This window comes from Micropterus dolomieu, linkage group LG12 (assembly GCF_021292245.1).
Source record: "Micropterus dolomieu isolate WLL.071019.BEF.003 ecotype Adirondacks linkage group LG12, ASM2129224v1, whole genome shotgun sequence".
In the NCBI taxonomy this organism is placed as follows: domain Eukaryota; kingdom Metazoa; phylum Chordata; class Actinopteri; order Centrarchiformes; family Centrarchidae; genus Micropterus; species Micropterus dolomieu.
The window spans coordinates 4,166,293-4,192,801 of NC_060161.1; the positions used below are offsets into that span (position 1 = coordinate 4,166,293).

At 41.5% G+C, this 26,509-nt stretch overlaps 1 protein-coding gene and 1 long non-coding RNA gene across 2 annotated transcripts in view; one reads left to right on the forward strand and one right to left on the reverse strand.

Annotated features, from left to right (window-relative positions):
• Positions 1–4,086, forward strand: part of LOC123980108 — a 4,811-nt gene extending 725 nt beyond the window's left edge. Inside the window, exons 2-3 of the long non-coding RNA XR_006827381.1 lie at positions 1,571–1,919; positions 3,959–4,086. This is a non-coding gene — a long non-coding RNA (uncharacterized LOC123980108). The remainder of the gene's footprint in view (positions 1–1,570; positions 1,920–3,958) is intronic.
• A 4,482-nt stretch (positions 4,087–8,568) lies between these two features.
• The window catches only part of LOC123980106 (TBC1 domain family member 12-like), a 28,526-nt gene continuing 10,585 nt past the window's right edge, over positions 8,569–26,509 (reverse strand). The window contains exons 2-13 of the mRNA XM_046064334.1: positions 21,958–22,093; positions 16,931–17,064; positions 15,609–15,691; positions 15,227–15,344; positions 15,039–15,145; positions 14,742–14,825; positions 14,497–14,588; positions 12,859–12,930; positions 12,172–12,300; positions 11,973–12,082; positions 9,468–9,726; positions 8,569–9,363 (exon numbers count right to left, since the gene is read on the reverse strand). Of these exons, the coding sequence (XP_045920290.1) occupies positions 9,292–9,363; positions 9,468–9,726; positions 11,973–12,082; positions 12,172–12,300; positions 12,859–12,930; positions 14,497–14,588; positions 14,742–14,825; positions 15,039–15,145; positions 15,227–15,344; positions 15,609–15,691; positions 16,931–17,064; positions 21,958–22,093 (1,396 nt within the window). The 3' untranslated portion in view covers positions 8,569–9,291. The remainder of the gene's footprint in view (positions 9,364–9,467; positions 9,727–11,972; positions 12,083–12,171; positions 12,301–12,858; positions 12,931–14,496; positions 14,589–14,741; positions 14,826–15,038; positions 15,146–15,226; positions 15,345–15,608; positions 15,692–16,930; positions 17,065–21,957; positions 22,094–26,509) is intronic.

Consider the following 26,509-nt stretch of genomic DNA (forward strand, 5'->3'; position numbering starts at 1 on the left):
TTGCTAATGTTAGCTACGTTACGCTACGTAAGTTACCATGCTACATCCTTGCTAACGTTAGCTACATTAACTACGTTACGCTACGGAAGTTACCATGCCACATCCTTGCTAACGTTACGCTATGTAAGTTACCATGCTACATCCTTGCTAACGTTACGCTACGTAAGTTACCATGCTACATCCTTGCTAATGTTAGCTACGTTACGCTACGTAAGTTACCATGCTACATCCTTGCTAATGTTAGCTACGTTACGCTACGTAAGTTACCATGCTACATCCTTGCTAACGTTAGCTACATTAACTACGTTACGCTACGGAAGTTACCATGCCACATCCTTGCTAACGTTAGCTACGCTACGGAAGTTACCATGCTACATCCTTACTAACGTTAGCTGGTTACACGACGTTAGTTACCATGCTACATCCTTGCTAACGTTCATTACGTTACGCTACGTAAGTTACCATGCTACATCCTTGCTAACGTTACGCTACGTAAGTTATCATGCTACATCCTTGCTCACGTTCGCTATGTTAACTACGGAAGTTACCATGCTACATCCTTGCTAACGTTACGCTATGTAAGTTACCATGCTGCATCCTTGCTAATGTTAGCTACGATACGCTACGTAAGTTACCATGCTACATCCTTGCTAACGTTACACTACTTAATTTACCATGCTACATCCTTGCTAACGTTAGCTACGTTACGCTACGGAAGTTACCATGCTGCATCCTTGCTAATGTTAGCTACGTTACGCTACGGAAGTTACCATGCTACATCCTTGCTATCACTAGCTATGTTACGCTATGGAAGTTACCATGCTACATCCTTACTAACGTTAGCTACGCTACGGAAGTTACCATGCTACATCCTTACTAACGTTAGCTGGTTACACGACGTTAGTTACCATGCTACATCCTTGCTAACGTTACGCTACGTAAGTTATCATGCTACATCCTTGCTAACGTTAGCTATGTTAACTACGGAAGTTACCATGCTACATCCTTGCTAACGTTAGCTACGTTAAAGTTTAAGTAGCTAGCTAGCTAACAATACTAGCATTGACATGCCCCCCGATGTGCTTTACTGCTAACTTTACCCATTATTAATTATTTATGCATGTCGTTAACCTCCTTTGTGCTGCTTAGGTCTACAGGGACTGAACAGTGTGTGTTTCTGCACAATAGAAGTCGATGCAGTCTAAACGGCGTGCAATGACACGCAAAAAACTTAAAATGCGTTGACATGGCATGCCGAAATGCGTTTAAAAGGGACATGCTATTTACACACTATTCCATGATATCACATTAAAAATAAACCACTGAATTAATGATTAAACCCCTCAGTCTCAAATCCTTCAGTTATGCTATAAAATAAAGCAAACAGGAAGTTTTGCATTTTCCCTCAAGCTCTGCATCATGTTAAATCATCATATCCACACTGCAGCTGGTTGATTTTTGATTTGATTTATTTGTGAGTGTGCAGTTTTGTTTTGTACAGATTTACACTTTTTTGCTGTTGGTGTTTTTTTTCCCCTTGTCTTTAAACAATCCATTCCCCTCCACGCAGCCTCCTTTGCCCTGACCTCGGCCTCCCCGCCTCCTGCTGTGATATCCCAGAGGCCCCCGAGGCACCAGGCTCTTTCTTCCCCTCCAGCCCCACCTCCACAGGAAAGCCCCCAGACTGCCGCCAAATACCTCCACAGATTCTTCCTCTCGCTCAGATGCGGCGGGAGGCCCCTCGCGGCCTCGCCTCACTCCTTCCACCGCAGGCCTCGGAAATACCTGAGATCCCTGAGTGTGGTCGCTGTTTATCTGCACCGCTCTGACCGAAATCACTGCCAGGAGGTTCAAACCACAGATGTTCACACTCAGATTTAAACATGATCCGATTTGGATCCTGATTTAATCTCTTCTAGGTATGTAACCTACGCACAAAACCAGCTGAACTAAAAGTGAAGTTGAAAAGATTGTAACAAAAGGTGCACAGGACCATTTATTATGAAAATGAGAGCTTCTTCTGAGAGTATATGTGCAGGGTCACTTTCATCTGGCTTTCTGTGTCACATCTGCTGCTGTACTGGACAGTGGAATTGAATCACCTCCTCATCTTAACAGTATATCAATAAACTACAACTCTTATAAATGTGCCACGCAGTGAGACTAATAATAATATTAACATGCAGTGAATTATTTATCTAGAAGATAACATTGTCCGATTTGAAACGGCAGCACTGCTGCGTCAACATTAAGCAGAAAAACATTCGTAAAACATTAAACTAACATAAAACTTGCTGGGTGTGGCTACAAGTTTTGACAAAAATACGCAGGTCTCAATCAGACACCTGGTCTGGTTTTTACAGAAGTTCTCTGGATGAATAAAAACCTCTTGAAGCCCACCGGGTCGCCTTCTTGAGCTACTTCTAAGCTGCTTTGATCGCACATACAAATATAAATGTTTAAACGTTTGTCAGTATGAACTTGAACCATGTTATCAGTTAGATTCTCCACAACGACTTACTGGTATGGTAAACAAGTGAGAAAAGAACTCCTTTTCATGCAAGTAATATTTAGACTGGTTGAAATAAACAGTAGTTCTCATCTTGCAGATTTGTGCAGGGTGAGTTCAGGTGTTGAAGCTAATAAAAGCCTGACCTAGTGATTGTAGCTTCATGCCTTTACTATGTGTAAAAAACATGTATAAATACAACCATGCTTCACAGTAAGCTGAGGATCACCAGTGTCCACTGAGAGCAGGTGGTCATCAGACTCCATCTAGTGGTCTGAACTGCACACAGCACAACTTCCTCCAACACTATGGCACAAGTAAAATAACTGTAGTTCGCTCATAGTGGAACTGAGCACTGGTGGAAAGTACATTCACTTAAGTACTGTACTTGAGTACAATTTTGAGGTACTTGCCACTCATTCAACTTACTACAATGTTACAGGTGCATCTAAAATAAAGTAAAATATAACATAGTTTGAACTTTACTGCACCAAACAGAGATTGAAGACTCAGGAAACCTTTGCAGTACTTTTGAGTTAATCAGCTGATTAGTGCTCTTCTCAGATCTGTTATTAATTTTGATTTCCATGAGTTGGAATCACCAAGATATTCAATTTATTTGAGATGCACCTGTTTGTACAGCATTAAATGATTAACTCAACCATGTTTATTTGCTGTAGTTACTTTAGATAGAGGTTTTACAGATTAAAACCAACAGTATTGTGATGATTTAATAATATAATATTACACAGAGAGTACTTTTAAACTTGGGTACATTTTGCTGTAAATAATTTTATCAAAGTCAAATACTGATTGCAGGACTTTTACTTGGATTATCCTGTTTTTTGAGTGTTTAAATGATGTCGCCCTATTATCTCCTTTTTAATCTGTGGAGAAAACATTATGCATTTTTAAATTACAATCAATAAAATAGACAAATAAAATAATATTTTATTATAATAATTCCTGTAATCTTACGACACAGTTTTCCTTACATACCAAGCACCTAATTTAAAGTGAATATGTGAACGTATAATACTAACATTAACAACAGAGTGAAAAAACATTGAATTTCCCCTTTTTGGGATTAATAAAGTGTGTCTTCTTCTGCCTCTCTGATGTTTATTCACATAATTTTGTGTATTTTACATTACTCTTAATTTTACAAGTAGTTTAAAATGATCTGTAATGAAGGTTGTTTCACAGAGCTGCATTATTAGAAAATGATCTACATCACCACATCAGTTAAAACCATCTTGTGGCTGTAAGAGTCATTTAATCTATGGATGTGACTGATTATTTGAATGGCCAGCTACATCAGCAGATCTGATCAGATTATTAGTTTTATTACATTTAGAGGTTTTACATTATCTACAAACAGCACAGAGGGGAAAAGATATTTTCATGGCTGCACAATAACTTATAAAAGTTTGCTTCTGTTTATAACAGGCGTAGTGACGGGATGTGATTCACTAGGAAAAAGGCGACATGAGATGAAGGCCCACTTCTTCCAGAGCTGTCGACTCCATCTCCCTCAGTGAGCCAACTCCATTCAAAGTGCCGGGAAACAGCTGGTGAGAAGAGTTTTATTTTGTCAAACTTTTTCCCCAGGGTCAAGGATGAACTTTGTTTTCACTTTCTGAAGACATTTTAAACATGTAACTTGTCAAAGACGTCAGCAGATGTCGCTCTTTGACCCTTCAGCTGAATCCCTCCAAGAGTTACAGCTCAGACGGGACTCAGTTTGTTTAGATATTTATTTACACATTTACCTAGTGGCTATTATATGAAAAGAAAGAAACATTTTTACAGTTTATTTACAACACCTGTAAGGCATTATGAAAAAAAAAACTGTACACTGAAATCTGACAAAACAAACACACACAAAAAGCTAAATGAATGTACATAAAAGTATAAAACACAAAGCCGAGATGAAACTTAAATACAATGATTACATGGAACACCTGGGGAGAAATATCACATTAATCACGTTCCCTCTGCAGCTGTCTGAACGTTTCATCAATAATCTGGAGTGAAGCGAGACGAGGGAACGTTTAAACCAACCTGCTGAGGATTCTGGGTAATTACACTGAATTACTGGCAATGCAAAGACCATTTTGCACTTGTATCTTCAACACGTGTGTGTGTGTGTGTGTGTGTGTGTGTGTGTGTGTGTGTCGAGGAGTGCCACGTTAAACTCGTGTCGCCCCAAAACTCACAGGTGTGCTGAAATAAGTGTGTTCATACAGAAACCCACCAGAGTTAGTTTGTGTTACAACACCAACAGTTATTAGGCTAAAACTGAGATTTCAAGATGGATTAATGGAGAAGAAACCTGTTTATTTATTAGAGACTTTTACCTGAAAATTGGCATTACAATAATGGGAAAAGATTTTATTAACAGCTAACAAGCCTGTTTCTCTGCATCACTGGGCGTCGCTGCACTCAGTGTAATTAGTGTACCTGTAAAAACAAAACAGCTCATGTTCACAGAGTGCTAATTGTTTTCATCTTGCCTTCTCTGATTCATTAAGGGAAGAGAAGTGTGTAGATCCACTGGAGGAGTTTTGATAACAAGCCTTGAAAAGCGGTGTGATTAAAACAGCGGCTGATGCTCTTTCATAGACTGCAAACACTCTGGGGGGGAAAAACATTTTCTATAAACTGAATTCATTCCCAGTCTTTTTATTTTCAAGTGCTTAATTAACGCTTCTTCCGCAGCTGACTTCCCAAACAGCTGAGAAAGATTATGAGGCTGTGTCTTGGTGTAAAGCGTAAAGAGTTCATCTGTAGTTTTCACAATGCATTTAGGAACGTAAAGCAACCATAAATATATCACCTCTTGTGGTTATAAATAAACCCTTAAGTCTGGAGTTATTTGGTGTAACAGTGGCATGATGCAGAAGCAGCAACCTGGAGGAAAAGATGACCCCTTCTCGTAACACCTCATAGTCTTCTTTCAAACTGGTTTTATTTTGTTGTTTTCTCTGCCATCAATTAATTTCCATTTTATTGCTCTACACAACAGCAGTGACACAACCTGCGTTTGGTTCGTTGCAGATTTGCTGCAGTAATTAATCGTTCCCTTTTCTTTTCTACTGCAGTGATTTTTCTTTTTGGTTTGTTTGAAATAAAATAATAAATGAAACAGCATTGAAACATGAAACATGAAAAATAGCAACAATAACTTAAAGGTTAATTTCTGTATTTTTAAACCTGGGCCCTATTTTCACATATTTGGTGAAGAAATGACTCGTAGGTACAGAAAATTTGAGTCAGTGCAGGAGATGTCTTCAGCCGACAGCTGAACTGGCTGCAGTTTACTCTTTCGTCAAAATGTTGTCCACAAAAAGTGTTTCTTTTTGCCAGCGACAGGCTCAGACTGTCATCAAGTAAAGGATCCCTACGAGGGACTCCTGGGGACGCTTTTTGTTTTTAAGAGGAAACCGAAGTCTCGCTTAAGGACAGTTCTCGCTCTGAAATCTCGTGAGAGGCGAGTTGTTGCAGGAAGACAGTGGTGGAAATGTGAGTCGGAGCTGGAAAGAGGAGTTTTGTGTCGGAGTAACGTTAGGAAATAAAGTCTAGCTCCTATACGTACACAACAAACTCCTCTCCCTCGTTTCCACCGGCGTCTTCCTGCAACAGCTCACCTCTCACGAGATTTCAGAACTGTCCTAAAGCGAGACTTCGGTTTCCTGTTAAAAACAAAGGGGGTCACCGGGAGTCCCTCGTAGGGATCCTTTCCATGATGTTGTCATGACACCAGTCTGAGCCTGTCGCTGGCAAAAAGAAGCACTTTTTGTGGACGCCATTTTGACGGGCGCAGTTGCCCCGAAGGAAAACGTAGCAGCCGGTTTTGCTGCCGGCTGAAGACATCTACAGCACGGACTAAAAACTGTCAATTCAACACCAACATATGTGAAAACAGGGTTTAAAAATACAGAAATTATCCTTTAATAACTAGTTTCACTACAAAAAAAGAACTTAACTGGGGTAGAACTTAAATAAATAAATAAAATCAGTTTGACGTTGTCTCTTTCTGCCGCCTCCTCTTCCTCTCTCTTCCTCCAGGGTTGCTCGTCGCCTCCAGCGAGTTTTCTGCTTTAACAACCCGAGAATAGCTGCAGTCATCGCGGTAGCTGAAAAGTGTCAGAAGACGACGGAGTGGCTGCTTGGTCCACGTTTTTAAGGCCTGCTCATTTGCTGGTGGCTCAGTGGAAAGTGTCGTCATCAGTTGAGTGTGTGTCGGTTATCGAGAGGTAGGGATGAAATGGAGGTTAACATTTATAGTGTGTGGTGAGTCAGAGGAGTGTTAAACACAGAGCGGAGAAGGAGGTGATGTAAAGCACTTCAACAGGCCGCCGAGACGGGGGGGCAGTTTGTGTGCGTCCTTGAAGTTAGTTATTTTCATTATTAATCAACAGATTATTTTCTTGATTAATGGATTAGTTTTATGTTAAATCGACTGTTTCAGCTCTAAAAACTATTAATTTGGATATATTCTGAGAGTTTCCGACCTTGTTTTTTTTTTTTTAAGGCTTCTATGAGAGTAAATTGAACATTGTCGGGTTTTGGACTGTTGGTTGAAACAAAACATGTAGTAAGAAGACATCTTGTTGTACTCTGGGACATTGCATTGGACAGTTTTATGACATATTTTAGAGCAAACAATTAATCAAGATAATACCCAGCAGATTTATGGATATTGACGACAATCATTAGTTGCATCCTATTTGTTGTCCCAGGGTTGATGTTTTGTTTTGTTTAAAGTAACATAAAGAAAAGCAGATTCAGAGAATGTTTGAGATACAATTAATCAATTATCGAAATATCTGTTGGTCAACTAATTGATTAGCTGACTGACTGTTTCGGCTTGATGCGTGTCTGCAATTTGCAGTTGTGCCAATAAACAGTGGGAGGACGTGAAGGAAAGTCAGCAGCAGACACTGAACAAAACAACGACTGTGGAGGAGCGTTTGGCGAGAGCGAGTTACGTTTAGGCCTGAAGATCTAAAAGAGACAAACTCCGGCGCCGACACATACGTGGTGCTTCAGTAAAAACATTTACCCTCTCTCGTATAAAAATGCTATACAAACGTGCGCAGGCGTTTAGGAGTTCTTCATCAACACAACTTCCAGTCTGCTGCTGAAGTGCGTTTTTGTACTTTCACAGACGATGAAACAAGCGAGAAAAGCTCTGCTGCAAAAGAATAAACAAATCTTCATTCTCAAGCTAAAAGCCGTGTTGTTGTTCCAGTATTTCTATGATGTTTTTACATTTTCTAATTGGCAATCTTGGCCGTCTAGTTTCATTCCCTCTAACCACTGACAGAGGAAACAGTGAGGCACTTAGCGCGCCGTTCATTCAGTTTGAACTCTCTCTCTCTCTGTGTAAGCCAGCGTTCATGATGCAGCTGCAGCGCTGCATTTATAAAGTGCTCGGAGGGAAAATCTGGTCCTTAAAACACTGATGAAAAGGGCGATGGCCCCGGTCTCCTACATTTACTGTCTGCTCACTGTGGTTCCACAGAGATGTTCCTGGATCATTCTGACCCAAACAACATTATCAACAGCTGACACTTGTGTCTTTTTAGCTCATTTCGGAGATAAATCCACATTTCATGAATTCATTTTGAATTACCAGCAAAGCTAACTGTGCCAAACAGGATCCAGAGCAGATTCTCTACCACATTTTCTTTTTTTTTTTACTCTAAAACATCTAAAAATTAAACACCAACAGTGTGTGTGAAGTTCTGTATCCACCAGCACTACTTTACTGCACTTACACCCCCTTAAACAGTTTGATTTGTATATTCAGGATGAAGCTTTAAATTATTTAACACATGTAGAAAATACGTCTTGGACCCAATGGAATAAATCACTTCCTGTAAAAACATCAAAATCACATATTATGTAGTTATATTCTGCTTGTACTTAACTAGGATCACTGATGAGCTCTGTGTTATTTGAATGATTGGAAAAGACTGCGTCGTACAAAATTGTTAAATCCCCCCAAGCTTTTTTTTTTTGTTGTTGTTTCCAAACTTCCCGTGTTTGTGGTTTTTGTTTTGCCTACATTTGAACATTTTAAAAAGCTGGTGGCTAATTAGCTCAGCCATGCTACTGCAGAAAACCCATCTCTGTTAGATCCAGAGGTTCAAGCTAAAGAAATGCAGCACGTGAATAATAGTGTGAAGTCGAAACCACATGGACCTTCATTAATAATTAAACCACAGTCACTTTTGAACCCTTTTAGAAAATGATTAGCACCGAAAATTTGAATTTGAGTCTTAAGAGAATTACACAGGGCGTAATGCTTGCAGTTTGTGGTGTTTGTGTCCCGACGTGGAGGCGGAGTCACCGCTAGCCTCCCAGCCGGCAGGGAAATAGCACATAATATAATCTGAAAGTCAGATTTTACAACTTTAGTAAACTGGTGACACGGCTGCTGAAACAATCTTCTCCAACGTATAATTTATCTGGTGAAATACTGACAATTGCTGAAGTTGAAGTTCGGAATTAACCAACCGCTTTGGTTTCCCGCTCTGGTTCCAGGTTTCAGGAACGCCGCAGCCGCCTCTTCCTTCTCCCGACTGGATGCAACAGTTCACTTCAAGCTCCGTAGCTTCAAGCTTCACAGCCAGCCTCTGATGTTAAGTGCTGACATGGCGAGCTGGCATTTACCTCTGAAGTTCGTGGCTGGCTGGCTGGCTCGAGCTTCAACTTTCACAGCTAGCGTCTGACATTAGTTTGAAGAAAGGTGGCGTCAAGGCTAGCTAGTGTTAGCTTCTCAAAGCCGGGCTGGTGTTTTTGTCCATCTCTTTATTTCCATCCTTCATCAATGCAGAAAACACCTGAGAGAGAGAGAGAGAGAAAACAAACATTATTCAATCATTACTTTAATTTTGAGATTCAGACGTTCACTAACTTCGCCCTGAACTCTGGGAGCGATACTGACCTGAGCCCAGCGGCGGTTTCTGCTGACCATGTGCGTGTTGGCCATGGCGGTGAAGAGCGTGTGTGACTGCAGGTCCTCCGGCAGGCGGGTGAGGAACTGAGCGATGTGGATGAAGTCCATCTGGAGCAGCACGTCCTCGAACAGACGCAGGATACCCAGCCCCGTCCGAAACAAACTCTCCTCCCCGTCCCGACAGAAGACGTCCCACACCCGGCACGCCACGTCCAGTGGGAGGGACTTACTGTACAGGGTGAAGATCCTGGACAGAGACAAAAACATACTTTCACTTGAAAATAAAACTTTAATTAAATTCATTGGCGTTGGTGTTTGTATGTTTCGCTGTGTTGACTTCCACCAGCCAAGCCAGTTAACTTCCCGTTCAGCCCTCTGCTTACTTGAATGGAGATAAAATGATAATCACGCGACTCTTCTGGAGTTTCCAAATATTATTGGAACGACACCATCAAATTCTGATGGTGAAACAAGTCATTTGGCAGCTGCTTTTTTCCACAGAGTACAAAATGTCTGCACTTCCTGGGGGCTTGGAGGAAATGTGATGCGCAACGGGTGGTTACATTTTTGGGGAGGTGTGCGTTAGGGCTGAACATTTGATTTATATCTTATCGCAATAAGGCCTGCTGCCATTTTCAAATCCCAGGAGGGCCAGTATTTGTTAAAAGCAAAAACTGTGTGAAAATACCTTTTTAAATGAAATATTGTCGTGCTGCTGAGATGTCCTGTCCGGGCAGAAAAGCGCCCGACGTCACTTGTGTTTTTTTTCCCCCCCATTGTCCAATCGAATGGATGTAGAGACGGGCCCTCAGTTGTGATGACGGAAGTTTACATTTGCTTGGATTGTCCGGAGATGCAACAGTCTGACCCTGACTCATCCTAAAATAAGGCTTGAACCATCTTTAAGACGAAGCTCGTGGACCAGCTGGTGGTACAGCCAGCGGTGTCTCCTCGGATTTCCCTTTCCCCGTCTCCTGCGTTTGTACACCTCACACACTCAAACAGTGCCAGAGCAGGCCTCTCTGTTTGTCTGTTTTATTAAAGCAGATGTTTCTAGCAACAAAAGACTCAGACCTGTGAGCTGCGATCAGGTTTCTGCTAATATCACAGTTATTACTTAGCGGCAAACCAAATATTACAGATCGCTGGTGCTACAATCTTTGATTAGACTGACAGGACGGCTGATTCAGTGGTTGCCTAGCTGCATGGGAAAAAAAAACGCAGCGCACTGCTCTTTTCCAAATTCAACCAAAAAAGGCATTGCTGCGCGCCTGCAGAACGCTTTCTGTCTGATCCGCCCTTAAGGAAACATCTTTCTTTGGTACAGATCCTGAAAAAAAATCCACCATTTAAATGTGTTTTTCAATGAAAATGCGAAGTTATGTAAAAATTATCTAATTAGATCACAATATCAGATAAAACTAGACAATGAGACACATAGGAATATCCCTCTGAAATTATCTAAATCAAACCTCCCCAGAGACTAAACTATAGGTCATATCGACGAAATGACTTCACCAGGAGCGGCAGAAGGCATTTGTGAACAATATGATCTATTTTTTGTTTGGACAAAGTTGAAAAAAGTGACCACTTTGGCGAGTTGAAAAACTGGTACGTTCCGCTCTGGTTATTTACAATGGCAGCCAATGGAGAATTTTCTGTCACTCTTGTCCTTTGGAAGGACACAGAGACAAATCTATAAGTCCGAGGGATTTAAAAAGCCCATGTGAGGAACCACAACAAAATTTACTACGTTTCTGGTGTAAAATTATGCTTGAAGAGTTAAAATTGTGGTCAAGCCAGCGAGTTAAACAGAAAAATCTAATAGGATTTTGCGAGCCTGCTACACTGTAGTGATGATGTCACCCACTCTAACTCACGCAATACACACCAATTATACAGAAAAGAGCTCAAAAAAGCATAAAACTTCGACGGCGACCGTGAACAAACCATAAAACATATCAAAAAGCTGAATACATCATTAATAGATTAACTTCTTGTGACCAATTTACAGTTTAAATCAAGTCTGTAGCTGAAAGTATGCTGAACTGGTGAGCTTTCAAAGCGGAGTAGGTTTGAGGAGGATTTTGAAAGTCTCTCCATTCGCTTACAATGGGAGAATCTTCCTGGAAAACCTTGAATAATTTGGAAAGTATTCGAGGTATCAATGACAAAAGTAATAGCACCCCATTCCTCATTGAGCCGGACAACTTGGAGTTTGAACGGAGTGCTTGCAGCATTCACACCCAACATCGTTTTTGCGTAAAGCACTTTGAATTGCCTTAAAGAACAAAGACGTTCTGCTTTAAATACTGTAAGCAACGGCGTGTGGATACTGTAGTTCACTAACAATCTTTTAATTTTGTCTGAAAACTTCCAGTTTCAAAACTTCATAGTGCCGATATTAATACATAAGAAAATTAAATTGGGCTTGTGATTGCCCATTTAAACATCAACACTGAACCCGAGAGGCAGCGGTCTTTAATAACTCACCAGTCGATCAGATAGAGGTCAGGGGTCAGGTTGTTGGTTTGGAAGTGGCAGAAGAGACGAGGCAGATTCTCCTCAAAGAAAACCTCAAAGGCTGCAAAATACTTCAACATCTGCCCGAGAGAGAGAAAGTAAAGATGAAGGAGGGGGGTCAACTGTAAACAAACTGAATAATAGCCGGTGCGTCTTTGCGTGTGCGTACCAGTTCGTGGTCGACTCTGAAGAAGGCCATCTGACACGGTTTGTTGAGCAGGTTGGCGAAGGTGATGAAGGCTTCGGCCTCCTCCAGGTTGAGGATCAGCACGGCAGCGATGAAGGACATGCCCTGGACCTGAAACACCACAAACACAGACCCAGATCAGCACGAGAGAAGAGCTGTGTGTGGACTGACATGTGTTTTATAGCAAGGATGATCTCGTTAACTTAAAAGAAGACCAAATAAATACGGACATGACTCCCCGTAGAGTTTTTAAAGATCAACACACCTGCAACCAGGTTTTAAAACCCAAACACTGCGTGTATTAATAGTGCTATGTATTGTGACCATTTCAACAACATGCTGAATTAAAAAATACATAAATAGGATTATAAATCTGTCCAAAGTTGCTGATTTAAATCATAATTCTGCAGCATTTTTCTTCTTGTTCGGCCGCTTGTGTTTATGCAGCAATTAACATTTAAGAGTTTTGGGTCCTTTTGTTAAATGGAAAAAAAACACGTTTTGCTTTGCTTTTTGTTTCCGTGATTTTAAAACTATTAAAACTCTAAAATGAAGAACTTTATTCCATGCAGGATAAAATCTAACAGAGCACTGAAACTAGTCCGTTCAGGTTCAATTCTGTCAGTAAACGTCATCATTTTTGAGCGTGGAATAAAAAAGGAAACTCACGTAGCCAATGTCGGGTCTGTAACAGGTGTACGCCCCCAGGACACTGTGGAGGAGGTCGTGGTAGGGACCGCCCTGCAGAAAAAACAGAGTGTTAGGATTAATAGACAGATGGAGGCAGAGAAGTGAAGACAGATGCGAGTTTTTTGTTTGACAGTTCACATTATTACTTAAATGTGGCCCAAGGTGGATCGACCTGTAGGTCCACCACTGAAACTATCGGTTAGCCAAAGCTATGGTGTGTGATCAAAATCACATGACTTCTCAACTGTCCGGTCACATATGAGGGTGGAGCAATCATCAAAACAGGAGGCAAAGTTGATATTAAGGAGTATAAATTCATTTTAAATAAAACAATCCTGCTATTTTTTGGCCTGTTGTGCTTATAAAATGTCTGTCCCACTTTAGGAAATGTGGTTTCAAAAAGTGGGACAGTATGATTTACCTAATGTGGGACAGTTGTAAAGTACTTCAGTCACTCAAAAAAAAAAGCGTAGTGGGGCATGGTTTGTGGGACAAAAAGGTTTTTAGTGGTTTTTATTAGAAAGCTCCACATGTTTAAGGCCAAGGGAAATTGTTATTCTTTGGGGGATGGCGGTTTGAAGGCTTTTTGTGGTTGTGTGTGTCTGTGTGTGAAGGGAGTAGGTGTCTTAAAATGAATGAATTTAAAAAGCAATAAAGCCAATCCACTTCATTTTATGCATCTAATGATTAATTTAAATGAACTTTCAGACGCAGAGCGAGAGGCAGAATTAGAGAAAGGATGAGAGAAAACTAAATAAACAGGAATTCTGATTGTCTCAAACTATTTAAACTAAGAGCACCAATATGTCTGTCATTTCTTTTAGGAATGTGTTATCTGAATTTTCTCTTTTGATTTGATTAGGACACATCCTGAGGTTTTTAAAATGGTATTTGGTGTTGATTTAATACATTGGCTTCACATCGCAATATGCCACAGAAGTCTGAAAAACAAGAAAATGTCCCACATTAGGGCAATTCACCCCCTATCAGACTCCAGTGTGAACTGTCCGTGGTCTGAAAGCGACCACGCAGCACGCTGTGGTACAGTAGTAGTAAACCGCAGAGCACATTTCTCCCGAATTCTTAAGTGTTCACAACTTTCTGTTCTTTTCATTAGGGTTTCTTGTGCAGTACAACGCATCTGCCCCACTACTCACTAACGTTACACTCCCTCCCTCCCTCTCTCTGGCTCTACTGCCTCCACTCGGACAAGTAGCGCGTATGTAAAGAGAGCTCGCAGCGAATGAACGGATCACGTTGGAGCTGATCGATAACAGCAGTTACTTTCGGTGAAGGTGTCGGGGGAGATGTACGACCCTTAACCCCACTGAGGCAGAAGGAGGAGGACCAGCCGGAAACGCAACGCTAACAAGCCAACAGTTCTTGCCGTCTGCATCGCCGTGATGTGTAGTGACATTTTTGGGGGAGGTGCACGTCAGGGTACGGCGAACCAATGGGGTCCATTCAACGCAGAAGTATAAATTGGCCATAAAGCTAACCCTTACCCTAATCTTAAACTTTGCAGTGTTGTACTCTGCAGAGTTATTTCAGGAAGTAATTCTTACACGTTGCCATCAAAGTCTTTAACGTGACACGTAACACACACAGATCTGTTACCTTCTGGAAGATGAAGAGAGAGGGGAAGGTTCTGGAAATATCCAGTTTGATGAGGTCCAGACTGGACTCTCTGTCAGCCAGCGATGCTCCTTCTGACGGAAAAACACACGAGGAACGTTTCAAAAGGTTATTTCAGAATTCATGGTACGTGTTCAGCTGATTGTCAGACCGTAGAGGCTCATTTCAGACCCGATTATTCATCTAATATCTAAAAAGGTGAGTGTCAGACTGGTGCTGTGTCGTACCACTCTCGCTGTCGTTGACTGAACTGGTCTCACTGTAACTCCTCCACTTCTCTTTGGCTCTGGACAGAAAGATCTCATACAGCTCTGCACGAACAGAAACACACATCGAGATCGTAAAAAAATTAATAAATAAATCTTTGACATGTGAAACAGAGACAGAATCCTGAAGATCCTGTGTTTTCCCATTTTTTAACAAATCGCATTAAAAGACCAACACTGTGTTAGTCCATCTCTCAATCCTGTCCCGACTTCCTGTCTGTCGTGTGCTCGTGGTGATGACGTTTCATCGGTTTGTACCTGGTGTGATGTTGAGCTCGTTGCCGATGGCGAGGCTCCACACTCGCCCTCTGACGCTGGGAGGAAGTCCCTGCCACCAGAGCTCCCTGACCCTCCTCGTTCCCTTCCTACACACAAACACAGTACTTAAAACCGGCGCTGCACAAACAAGCTCACGCGCACACACACGGCGAGCTGTGGAGACGTACATGGTGTCCCAGTGCGGCAGGATCTCGTTGTTCCAGACGACCATGGCGTTGGAGATGCTGTCCTCCTGCCTGTGTCGCTCCTTCATCTGACGCTTCTTCCTCTGGGCTTCCTTCATCTCTGAGAGAGAGAGAGAGAGAGAGAGCGACAAACTGAGCGCTTTGCTTACATTTAGTCTTCCTGTTGAATGACTTTGTCCCTGCTGGCCACTGCATATCTGTCTGAGCCAATCAAATCAAAGCAGAACAATGGCTCTGCTTAAAAAATGTTTCCACCAGGAAAGATTGTTCTTATCAACAAACTCTTTGCAGTTTGTTTTGGGTCGAGTGAGGTAAAGAGGTCATTTTAGACACTGGTTACAGTTAGCTCTGTGTGTGTGCGCACCTCTCCTCTTGGCTCCTGCCACCATCTCCTCGTACTCCATTTTGTGTCTCTGAGTTTCCTCCATAGATTTGGCAGGTAGGTTTCTAAAGGACAGAGAGACAGAGAAACAGTCAGCAGCCTTCCCGCCAGGTGCTCGGCCACACACAGTGACTCTCAGTGTGTGCGAGAGCGGCTGAATCACACTCAATCTCCACGCTCATGGACTTTGAGGAGCGTCCCCGGTTAAGTGCCCGAGGGCTTAAGGGCTGCACGATTCATCTTTTCACAGTTGCAATGTGACATAATCTCTAAAGGGTGCGATTAATTTAAGATTCATTTTTGGCTGGTGGTCCCTCCCCGTCATCCCCGTTCTCTCGCAGGTGTTTCTCTGTGCTGTCTGTTTGTGTCCTTCGTCCCCATTTTCTGCCCCCCTGTCCGGCCCGGTGACGAATCAAAACATATTTAAATAAATAATAAAACAGAGGAGTATATTAAAACTCTCTTGTTAAAGTAAAAACCTGTCTGGCACAACATGGTGTTCAGCTCCTCGTACAGTATACCAGAACAGGTTATAAAAATTTATTGTGTTATGTTATTTTTATATTTGGTAAAATATTAGGTTATTTTAAAAACAGTATTGCACAATTATTTTTTTAACTTTACACATTTAAAAATTTAAATATATTGTGCATTTTCCTTGACAACAAAGCAAGCGGACTTAACCACAACATTTGTTACCATTTTATCGCAAATCGCAGTATTGTCCACAATAATCGCAGTATGACTTTCTCCAAATTGTGCAGGCCTCGTAAAAATGTAGGCACAAGGTTGAGCGCTTGCTCTGGATGAAGAGACAGCTGAAGCAGGTAGGGAGAGAGGACAGACCCACTGAGAGAAAGACCGGCAGTGTTCATATCTCCTCCATTGTTGTTGTTGTTGTTATTTAGCACTTCTATATATAGGAAGTGATGGTTGGTCTTTGTCCCGCCCCACATGTGCAGCGCTCACTACAGAATAGATGCTAAGCACCTTGTCACACTGCTGCTGTTTGTAGCATAGTTTAAATAATAAAAAAAAAAAACGCTTTGCCAACAATAATAACCAGGTGTGAGTGATAAACGGCGTGATTGTGATCAGGACCTTCCTGCTAATGAGAGGTTGCTCTCAGTGAAGCTCCCTGAATAAATAAAGGTTTGTTTGCATCCCAATTAAAAACATCTTGTCAGGATCCTGCGGCAGTAAGTATCAAATCATTAACAAAATGTGAAATCGATTTAAATCCAAAGTCCCATTTTCGCAGACTGGATCAGAGAAAGACGATGATGCTTGAGATTTCTACTCACGCTGGCCGGTCCTCCAGGATGAGAGCTGTGGTGGAAAGAGGCTCAAACTCCAGGTTCTTCCTCCTCCCTGCAGCCGGGGGACGCTGAGGACCCGGGGACCCATCTGAGACCTGCTCCTGCTCCTCCTGTGGACACTACAAAACAAACAGAGAGCTGAAACTCCGCCAGATTACGTTCCACCAGCTAACTTTCTGAAAGAGTTTCTGAAAAGCTACTAAATAAATATCTACTGCTGTGCTAGACAGCAAAAGTGTCTCGTCAGTCCCAGAAAGCCGATCTTAAATGACTGAATGAACCATTAACTAAATACTATATATAGCCTCATTAATATTAGTGGCAGTAATAAATGTTTTATTTGGAATTTATATGTATATTTGACTTTAATTTTTCACAGTTTTATGTATTTGATAAAAACAACTCACTGAAAGGACCATTATTTGTGTCACATGATCTTCCTCCCAGTTGTCATGGCATTGTAGATGTTTGAATGTCCATATTTTTACAAGGGTTCAAGCTAGTTTGTTTATCATTATACAAGGTTGTATAATAAAAGGAAAGTTCCCTTCATGCTACACGTACAGAACTTTAACAGATAAATAAATGTATATTAAAATATGGTAACATACGAAATAAAACTACAGTTATTTATATTTCTGAACCTATTCCAGATCAGCTGCTGAACAGAGCTAGTAACGAGACTTTTTCTTCAAAAGAGTGAACTTTCAATCTTGTCTTTTAAGACAATGTGGACAAGAACTCAGAATAAAAAATAAAAACAGTCCCTTGACAACTCCACAAAAACTCCACCTTCTGAGGAAGACCGTGTGACGAACGTGATAAGATTTCATGGCAATTTAGTCATTTTACAGCAGGGTTGTTAATAGAAATTCAGTTTGCAGAACTCCCTTCTGTCATTCCGTCATTACACAGCGCAACAATCATAAAAAGGGTCAGCAGAAATAAAACTTTATTACATGGAGCGGTGCTGGGGATGAATTTGATTTAGATGAGATCTGCTGTTTGCGGTCATCTTGGATAATAAAATTTTACTATACAATGCCAACCCAGACATATCGTTTGTTATGATGCAAACACAAACAATCGAGATGTTGTACCATCAACAATTTGCATACAGATATACAACAGGCCCACACACAGACACTCACAGAGCAATTGTTCATCGGCTTCAGCGCAGAGAGAAGTCGTCGGTTTGTTGGAGGAGAGGAAGAATAACCAGTCTGAATGAATCTGTGGGTGACTGTGTGTATGTGGTGTCTCCCAGTACATGCTGCCAAAGTGTGTGTGTGTGTGTGTGTTTGTGTAAAAGCCTGCACAATAAACGGTTTATTCTCAGGAGCAGGACAGCTGCGGGTCAACGAGTCTTTTGTAAACTGATTTCTGAGCATCAGCAGCAGGGGGAGACAGAGTTCCTGCTCTGACTCTGAAGCTGGGAAATTAAACCTGCGCAGGTTCACAATGAAGTGAAAGTCATATGTCAGAAATCATGTGACTGTGACAGGGATGTGCCAGCAAACAGACCTGCTCTGTATCATTTAAAGAGCGTCAGTAAACGTGCCGTTAATGTCCTGTAAAGATTTCAGAGATTATAATGAGGGAGGAAGGCAAAAAAAGTCTAATTTTTCCTGCCTACGTTCTTCTGGGTTCAGGTCTTTTTCAGCTGAGTTTAAAACCTGGCTGCAGATCAAGCCAAGCGTTCCAGTTCATCCCATGCTGGACGGTAGGCCTGCACGATACGAGGGTAACCTGTGATGTCGATATGACTTGCAATACATAAACAAATACTGAAGTGTGCATATTATAGCTGCGTGGTGGTTTTTAAGATTAGAATTTAGTATTTTAAATAGAACTAAATATTGTTTCGAGCTGCAAAGTCACTATATAAACTCAATATCTCAGTTAAAACAAATCTAAAATGTCAAATAAATAAATTATATTCCTAAAATCACAATACTGAGTGATGTTTACAATGAATAAAAGACTCCTCCTCCTCCTCCTCCTCCTCCTCCTCCTCGTACTTCCGGTAACAAGCGTAGCGGTCGTTAACATATTGCTATGAAAATATGATTTATATCCCTCCAGACTAAACGGGAAAAACTGTTTCTTTATGGAGCTGCTTTGTGCACGGGGAGCTTTGTCATGTTGAAACGGGAAACAACAACACAAACAAACAAGTGTCGCCACTGCTGTCTGAAATATCACTGTAAGATGTTGCATTGATATTTCCCTTCATAGGAACTTTGGCGCCAAGAGCAAACTGCAGTCTAAAAAGGACTTTACGGGTCAAGTAGGGTACCATTATATTGTTGATCAATCGGCTTCCAGTTATAGAGGTAAAATGTGGTCGACAACACACATTTTAATTCATGCACGTTGGGTTTGGATAGACCCAAAACCGAAAGCACACAAAAACTACAATGTGCATTACATTTAGGACAGAATCTGTACTAGATGTTAGCAGGAGTCACATTAAGATGCAGAAAGTGTGCAAACACTAGGTGACTAAAATCATGGCTGAACATTTTAGCAGAATTCCCTCTGAGCAGATGAACTAACAATCTGAATTCAAAGAAAACGGTTTGAATGAAGTCAGCCTTCCTCCTCCTCCTCCTCCTCCTCCATAGTTTTTTGTCTGACGTGTCAACTAACCAAATCCAAAGCCACATCTGGCCGGCTCCTTTCCCGATGAATCATCCGGCAGCCATCACAAGAGCCGTGCGAGCGCGCAGAGGCCGGTGGCTCACACGCTGCACAGTAAGGTCAGCGGTCCGCCCTGGAGCGGGAGGAAGGAGGGTAGGGAATTGGCATCTTGCTCAACGGTATTTCAGCATGACGGGAGTGTGCCAAGGCCTCCAGCTGAAGGGTGAACTCACGATTGCTCAGTGCGTGACACAGCTGCTTCCTGACACCTCTCAGCGTTTCAGTTAAACTCAAACCTCGTCTAACAACATTCAATCAGAGAGAAGGAAGTCGCTGCTGCAGAGCGTGTGCGTGTGCGTGTGTGTGTGTGTGTGTGTCCAGGACACCACCTGCTCTAGATGTCAAGAGACGGACAGCTGTGTGTGTGTTTGAGTGTGTATGTGTGTCATTGCTGGCAGGGCCTTATACAACCGGCACATCAAGCCGAGTGAATAGATGGGTGAACTGTGTGTGTAGGGGTGGGGGATAATCATCTCTGCATGCTCAGCTGCAGGCTGTGTGTGGAAGTTGCAGTAAATCCATTTCAGGCACCATGCGGCATGTAAACAGACGCAGGCTAACTGCATTAGCCTCTGGAGCCCCTGGTGCATCAGGCACACACTGCACTTCACTGTGACTCTAGGCTTTAACTTCTGTGGTCCAAACAGCGAGGGGGACACAGAAACACAACGCAGCACCTGGACTTTGTATTCAACCATTTATAAACCCTTAATCCAGCGTAATGCCACGCATACATAATTGTTTATTCCAGGGCTGCAACAAACATCTACATCTCTTACATTATTGTTTGACCTGTTAACTATGTCTTCAATTAAAGCGATGTCAATAAAATGTCAGAAAGCAGGAAGCTGACGTCTCCTAATGTCTTGTTTTGTCTGACCTACAGTCTAAAACAGAGTTATTCCATTATAAAACTAAAGACAAGCAGCAAGTCCTCACATTAGAGAATGTTTGACTCTTTTTTTTTTTTTTTTAAGGTGCTTAAGGTGCGTTTACACCGAAAGTGAATCCAGCGTTCCGAATTCCTGCGAATTCGCTCCGGGCGGCGCAAAATTCACTGCTTCGAGCGAGTTCAAATTTTTCAACTTGGGCGAGAAATTCACTTGCCGCGATGTCGCGAAAGCCAATCAGCGGTGAGATTGTCCAAACGTCACCGGCGGCTTGGGAGCGTTGTTTGGAGAGGATCAGGCGAGCGGTGTAATGACAACCCGCTGGCCGTCGGAGAGCTGCGGAAGAACGAGGGGAGCAGCGCTGCAGCTTTCGGACAAATACAACCCCGTAGTCGGTCTGGATTTTGCTCTGACAGCTGCACCTTTTGCTCGCGGGAGTAGCTCAGAGTTAACCGCTTTTATTAAATTAGCTTTTTACTTTAGTTTTTGGGATTACAACTTGATTTATCTTCACTTGCGCTTCTCGGCAGCTAGCTTCCGTGCACATCCGGTTCCAGTGTTGTTAGCGTCAGATGGGACCGACAAAACCGGACAAAGCTGGACATTACTTGGAGAAAAGAAAGCGAGGAAATTGAACTACCTGCTGAGTTTGATTTAATGAGGCTCAACTGCAGTACTTTTTGCAAATGACTTCATTTATCCTGATATCTGTGCTATACAAAGGTTTTGTAGCTGCGGCCGATATGTGTAGTAGGCTATTAGGGCTGTATCACGTCTGTCTTGATAGGAAATGGAGCGTGTAAATAGACAGAACTTATGGACGTGTTATTAAAGCTAGGGTAGGTATTTGTTGAAATTCTCATGCCAATCGTTTCATTCGGTTGGACACTTTCAAATCTCTTGCTAGTTTCTCCAACGTTTCCTTCCCCTAGCTTTAAATCATAGCATCTATCTCGGTTTTTTTCCCCACCAAGATAGGGGATGGAAAGTTGTCACAGCGCGGGAGCTTCAGTATCAGCTGTAGAAAGAACGCCGCTGCGTCCCGTCCCTCCGTCTTCTCCAGTTAAACAATAACAAACAACAAAGTTTCCAAATTTAACCAAGCCTAACCCCGGAGTATATTTAATTTAAACTGTTCAATGATTGCATCTTACTGAAAAGCACCATGGGAGTTTAAATTACTTCCTGTCTTTCAGTTTTTATGTCCACAGTTTCATTCTCAAAGAACCAGATAGAACCAGTTGTTCATCTTTTGTACTAGTGATTCAACCAGGAGAGTTTCAAGTCCATACAAGACGTGGAGAACTGAGAGTAAGCGAACACCAACTTCACTACTGCCCTCAGACTTTCTCCAACTGTAACCAAAAGACTGGGCACGACGGCGGGGATGATGTCAGTGAGTGTGTTTAAAGAGCCAACCTCCTCTGTGGACGACGTGGAGGCGGGGTCTTTAGCTGCATCGCCCTCTCTGGCTCCTGTCTTGCCGAACAGTCGCCACCCCGTTGCATTATGGGCCAGCGCCTTGGGTTCTTTGGATTTCCTAGAAAACAGGCTCCTGAAAGAGAGACAGAAAAAAATGGGTGTTATCAGTATTACTGCTTATCTGCTGAAGTTACACAATACCAAGAGAAGTGAGGCGATGCAGAGGGCGTGTACGTCTCCACAGCTTCTCCTGACTCACAACTATAAACATTCATTCATTTTTTACATTTCATTTAAAGCTTCACCGGACTGGATTATAATCCGGTGTCAATGATATGACCATGATACACCATTCACACACATTCATACGCTGGTGGAACAGCCGCCAGAGGCAATTCGGGGTTCAGTGTCTCGCCCAAGGACACTTCGACACGCAGCCTGGAGGACCTCCTGAGCCACAGCCGCCCAAGTAAGGTCAGCGGTCCGGGTCTCCACGCAGGAACAAGAGGAAAACTATCGTGCAGAAAAGTTTCCACACGCTGACTGAAACCTCAAGCCTGCCATCTGTCCAGCCTCACATTGCTGCACTTTTCCACTTCTGGTCCACATAGATGACATTGTTCATTTTTAATGCATAGTCTTTAATATTCTTTTATAACTTTGTCAAGCTCATGTTTGTATATTTATAAAAGGTTTATTTCTTTTGTTACTGTTACGGCTTCTGTCCTCTAGGAGTCCTGCAGCCGACCGCTGAATGAGGTCCACCTGGCCTTGGAAGGCGGCCTTTAAAAGCTCCTGTGCCAGCATCAGAAGAGAGGCTTTTTAAATTGCTGGTCTCGCTGCCAGTCAGACGGGGATTTAGTGTTCTGACTTTATGTTTTTGTATTCTTTATTTGTCGTCTTGTTATGTTCATAAATCCGCAGGATTTGGTTGTTTTAAATGTGTTTGTTTGTGTTTGGTTTGGGTCAGTGTTACGCATCGACTCACCAAAGCAAATTCCTCGCGTGTGTAAAAACTATTTGGCAATAAAGCGGTTTCGAATTTCTGATTCTGATAGAAATGACAATACTGCTTTTATCATTGACAAAGAGACTGATATATATTATTTATGTGTGAGTTAATATTTTCTGTTTTTTTACACTGAAGTACACAAAACATTGCAAATGAACTAAATCACTGATGTTCATACCTCTTCTTCTAAAGTTTATTTAATGTTGATGCAGTGAAAGCGTGTGGGCAGAATTATCAATGTCCTAGAAAGGAACTGATGAATTTTTATGGATGTTCCTTAAGAACTTTGTAATTGGTACTAGTTTTAGGGAAATGGACACTGTGTTCAGTTTGCAAGTTTAGGTCATCTCAACTTTAGCTCATGTGAGGACAGTTGACAAAGCCCAAGAAAAAGATGGACTGCTGTTTCCAAGGTCAGGAACAAGGTGTTCAATAAATAAATGAACATTTCTACATTATTTCTGTATCATGTGTTTTACAGACGTTCCTCTGCAGTCAACAATAAAGTCTACCAAACTAAGAAATATATCATTTCCAGGTTCTTTTTCAAACACTGGAGTGGAGTAGGTACATCGTCTATTTTTCCATGTAATTAATCCCAGAATTACAAAGTTCGTTCCAGGAAACTTCCCAGACAAATTATTGAGAAATTCGAAGCCTGTGAAATAAAACATTACTGGCCGTTTACAAAAACTAATTCCTTTTGAATAAGACTGTTTCACTCTTGTAATTAACTTCTTTATTGCTTATTCCTCAGTCAGACCTTTTTACAATTCCCCTTTCTGTCATTAATTTTCAGAAACAGAAAATATTTTGATATATTATGAGAGCTACTGATTATTCTTCCATTGGCCTCTGGGAGGGAAAGTCATTGAGGTCAGACTCTGCGCAGCAGCTGCGGAAAAATAATTCAGTTCCTCAAACAAATGAAGGAAGAAACGCAGCTGTAAACAGTGAATACGTAATGTGGTGAATTAATCCTAATCGTCATTCTGACCGCAGTCGTGCCGTTGCAGCAGTTTTTGAAGTGATGATGGAAAACAAAGCTGCCAAGTAAACACTTTTCCATTTGTTTCAGTGGAAGAGTTTGTTGTTCAGCCGGTAGGAAGAGAAAGAAGGAAGAAGAGAGAGGAACTGAAGGAGAGTACACACATACCGCTGAAACGCTCCAGTAGACAGCAAAGCAAATATGATTCCTGTCCTCTCTGCAGGAGGAAGTTGTGCTGAGAACCCAGTCAAGGAGTCAGAAACAATCGCTTTCTTTCACTGACCAACACTTGGATGTTTAGATATCACAATAAGTGTTTAGGAGAATCTTTTCATATTTGAATAAGCAATATCATTTTATTGTTTTTATTTTAATAACAGTAATATCAGTGAATTTGTTTATTTAAAACAATGCATATATAATGCAATAATAATAAAATAATGCATTAGGTTATCAACCTGTAATCCCTACAACTACTATATTGCTACTGAACTGGGAATAAAGAAGAACAAATAAGAGGATAGCTGAGTTGTCCTTCAGTCCTGAATCAGGTCATTTTCAAGTTTGGGCAGGAGCTGAAATAATTTAAGCTTTTCTTTTATCTTAATCCGTAATTGTTTTTTCTGTCCTCTGTCTCCATGACTTTGTTTAAATGAAAAGAAAATGCTATTTTGAAGGTTTTGCAAACACACCACTTAAATTTCAATTGTTTAAAAGAAGGAGACACTTTTCAGAAAGATGTGTTCACACCTAATAAAATATGTGGAATCAGTTTAACTGTGTTAAGGACCACCATGATCCCGTAGATGACTCAACCGTTTCAGCAGCAGCAGTGCGGACTACAACTGAAATGATCAGTCGAATCGATTATTCTATCGACAGTGAATTGATCATCATCCTTTTGGCAATTGATTAATCATTTGAAGTCATTTTCAAGCCAAAATGACAAACATTTACAGCTTGTGGCTTCTCAAATGTGAACATCTGCTGGTCTTCTTCTATGTTAACAAACTGAAAGGTTTTGGGGTTTTGGACAGTTAGCCAAAACAAACATTTTTTTATTATGCCACCTTCAGTTTTGAGAGATTGAGTGATCTTCACTGATTTCTGACATTTTTCTAGAGCAAAAGATTCATTGAGGAAATAATCAGTAGATTAATCATTTAAACTGGACTTCCTATGTTAAGTCTTAAGACAGGAAGAGTCTAAGGCCTGGTTTTCAAATCTTAATCGAAATGTGAAGCGCCGCAGACCTTCAACAACAGGTTTAACCGACTTACAATATTTTAATCTTAAAACCAGATGATTCAGTCCAGACGCAGGACCACACACTCTGCGTTTATACTAAACGGTTTCAGAGCGAACAAACACGACTTCAGACATAAACAAACATGGAGGCAGACTGTTGATGTCAGATGGTTGCACTCGTGTGCCATGTTTTGCACAGAAAAACCAGAACTGATTGGCTGTTGAGATTCAAAATCGGGGTGCCTCAGATCCAGTCGGCGACCTTAAGATTATGTGAGTAAACCCCTCACAGTACGGGATCATTTAGGCCAATAATCTGTTCCGAACAGTCTCGGATCAAGTGAATCGGACCCAAAATCGGCTCGATTATCCTCCAGAGTGCAGCCTGCATAATACAGGATTTTTACCAATTTGGTATTAAAGAAATAAATCCTAACTAACCTTAGGAACCCTCTCTTATCTCCGGTTAGGAAATCCTCAATACTCAATCCAACATCGCTTATCACCTTTTATGTCCGCTTGGTAACAAACTGACACTACTTCTACTTTTATCCAACGAAGGTTAAAATCAAGGGCAACTGGACTTGGTTGAAGATAGTGGAAGACGTTTCGTCCCTCATCCAAAGGACTTCTTCAGTTCTGCCCTTGATTTTAACCTTCGTTGGATAACTATGACCTGGATGACTGAGAATCTTCATAGACTACTTCTACTTTTCTCATCTCGCCAACCTAAACAACTTTGTAACAGCTGTTTCTTTGTTTTTCAATTAAAATGTATTAAAAAATTGCAATTTGCAAAAAAACTGGAGCAAAAACAACGTCAGTCAGAGGTGTTTATAACCTCTGTCGAGAAGTTACACAACGCTAACTCTGGAGATAAAAGAAAGAGAGTGGACCTAAGATGGCAGACACAGCCTCCCGTTGTATCCGGCATGTAGCGGAGCGTTGATGCTATATAAAGAAAAGACAAGTAAGACGCAGCTCTTGTGTCCAAACAGCAAAAGAAAACCGGTTGTGGCTCCTCCTGTGCGCCGTCACTGGCCCGTATTGTGGGTCTCCTCAGGAAAGTGAACTATGAAGGTACTTAAGGCTAACGTCATCGTGTTTTTCATGGTGTGCTCGTCTTTAAACGATCTCCTATCGTAGACTTGCACTAGGATACTTTTGTTACATCCAGCCTTTACATTATGTTTTATAATGACAGTTTATCTAGCGCAACATCAAACACATCTAATGAGGATCAATGAATAAGTTCCGCCTGATTTAGCTAAAAGCATTTGGTGAAAAATTTAAAGTTAGGA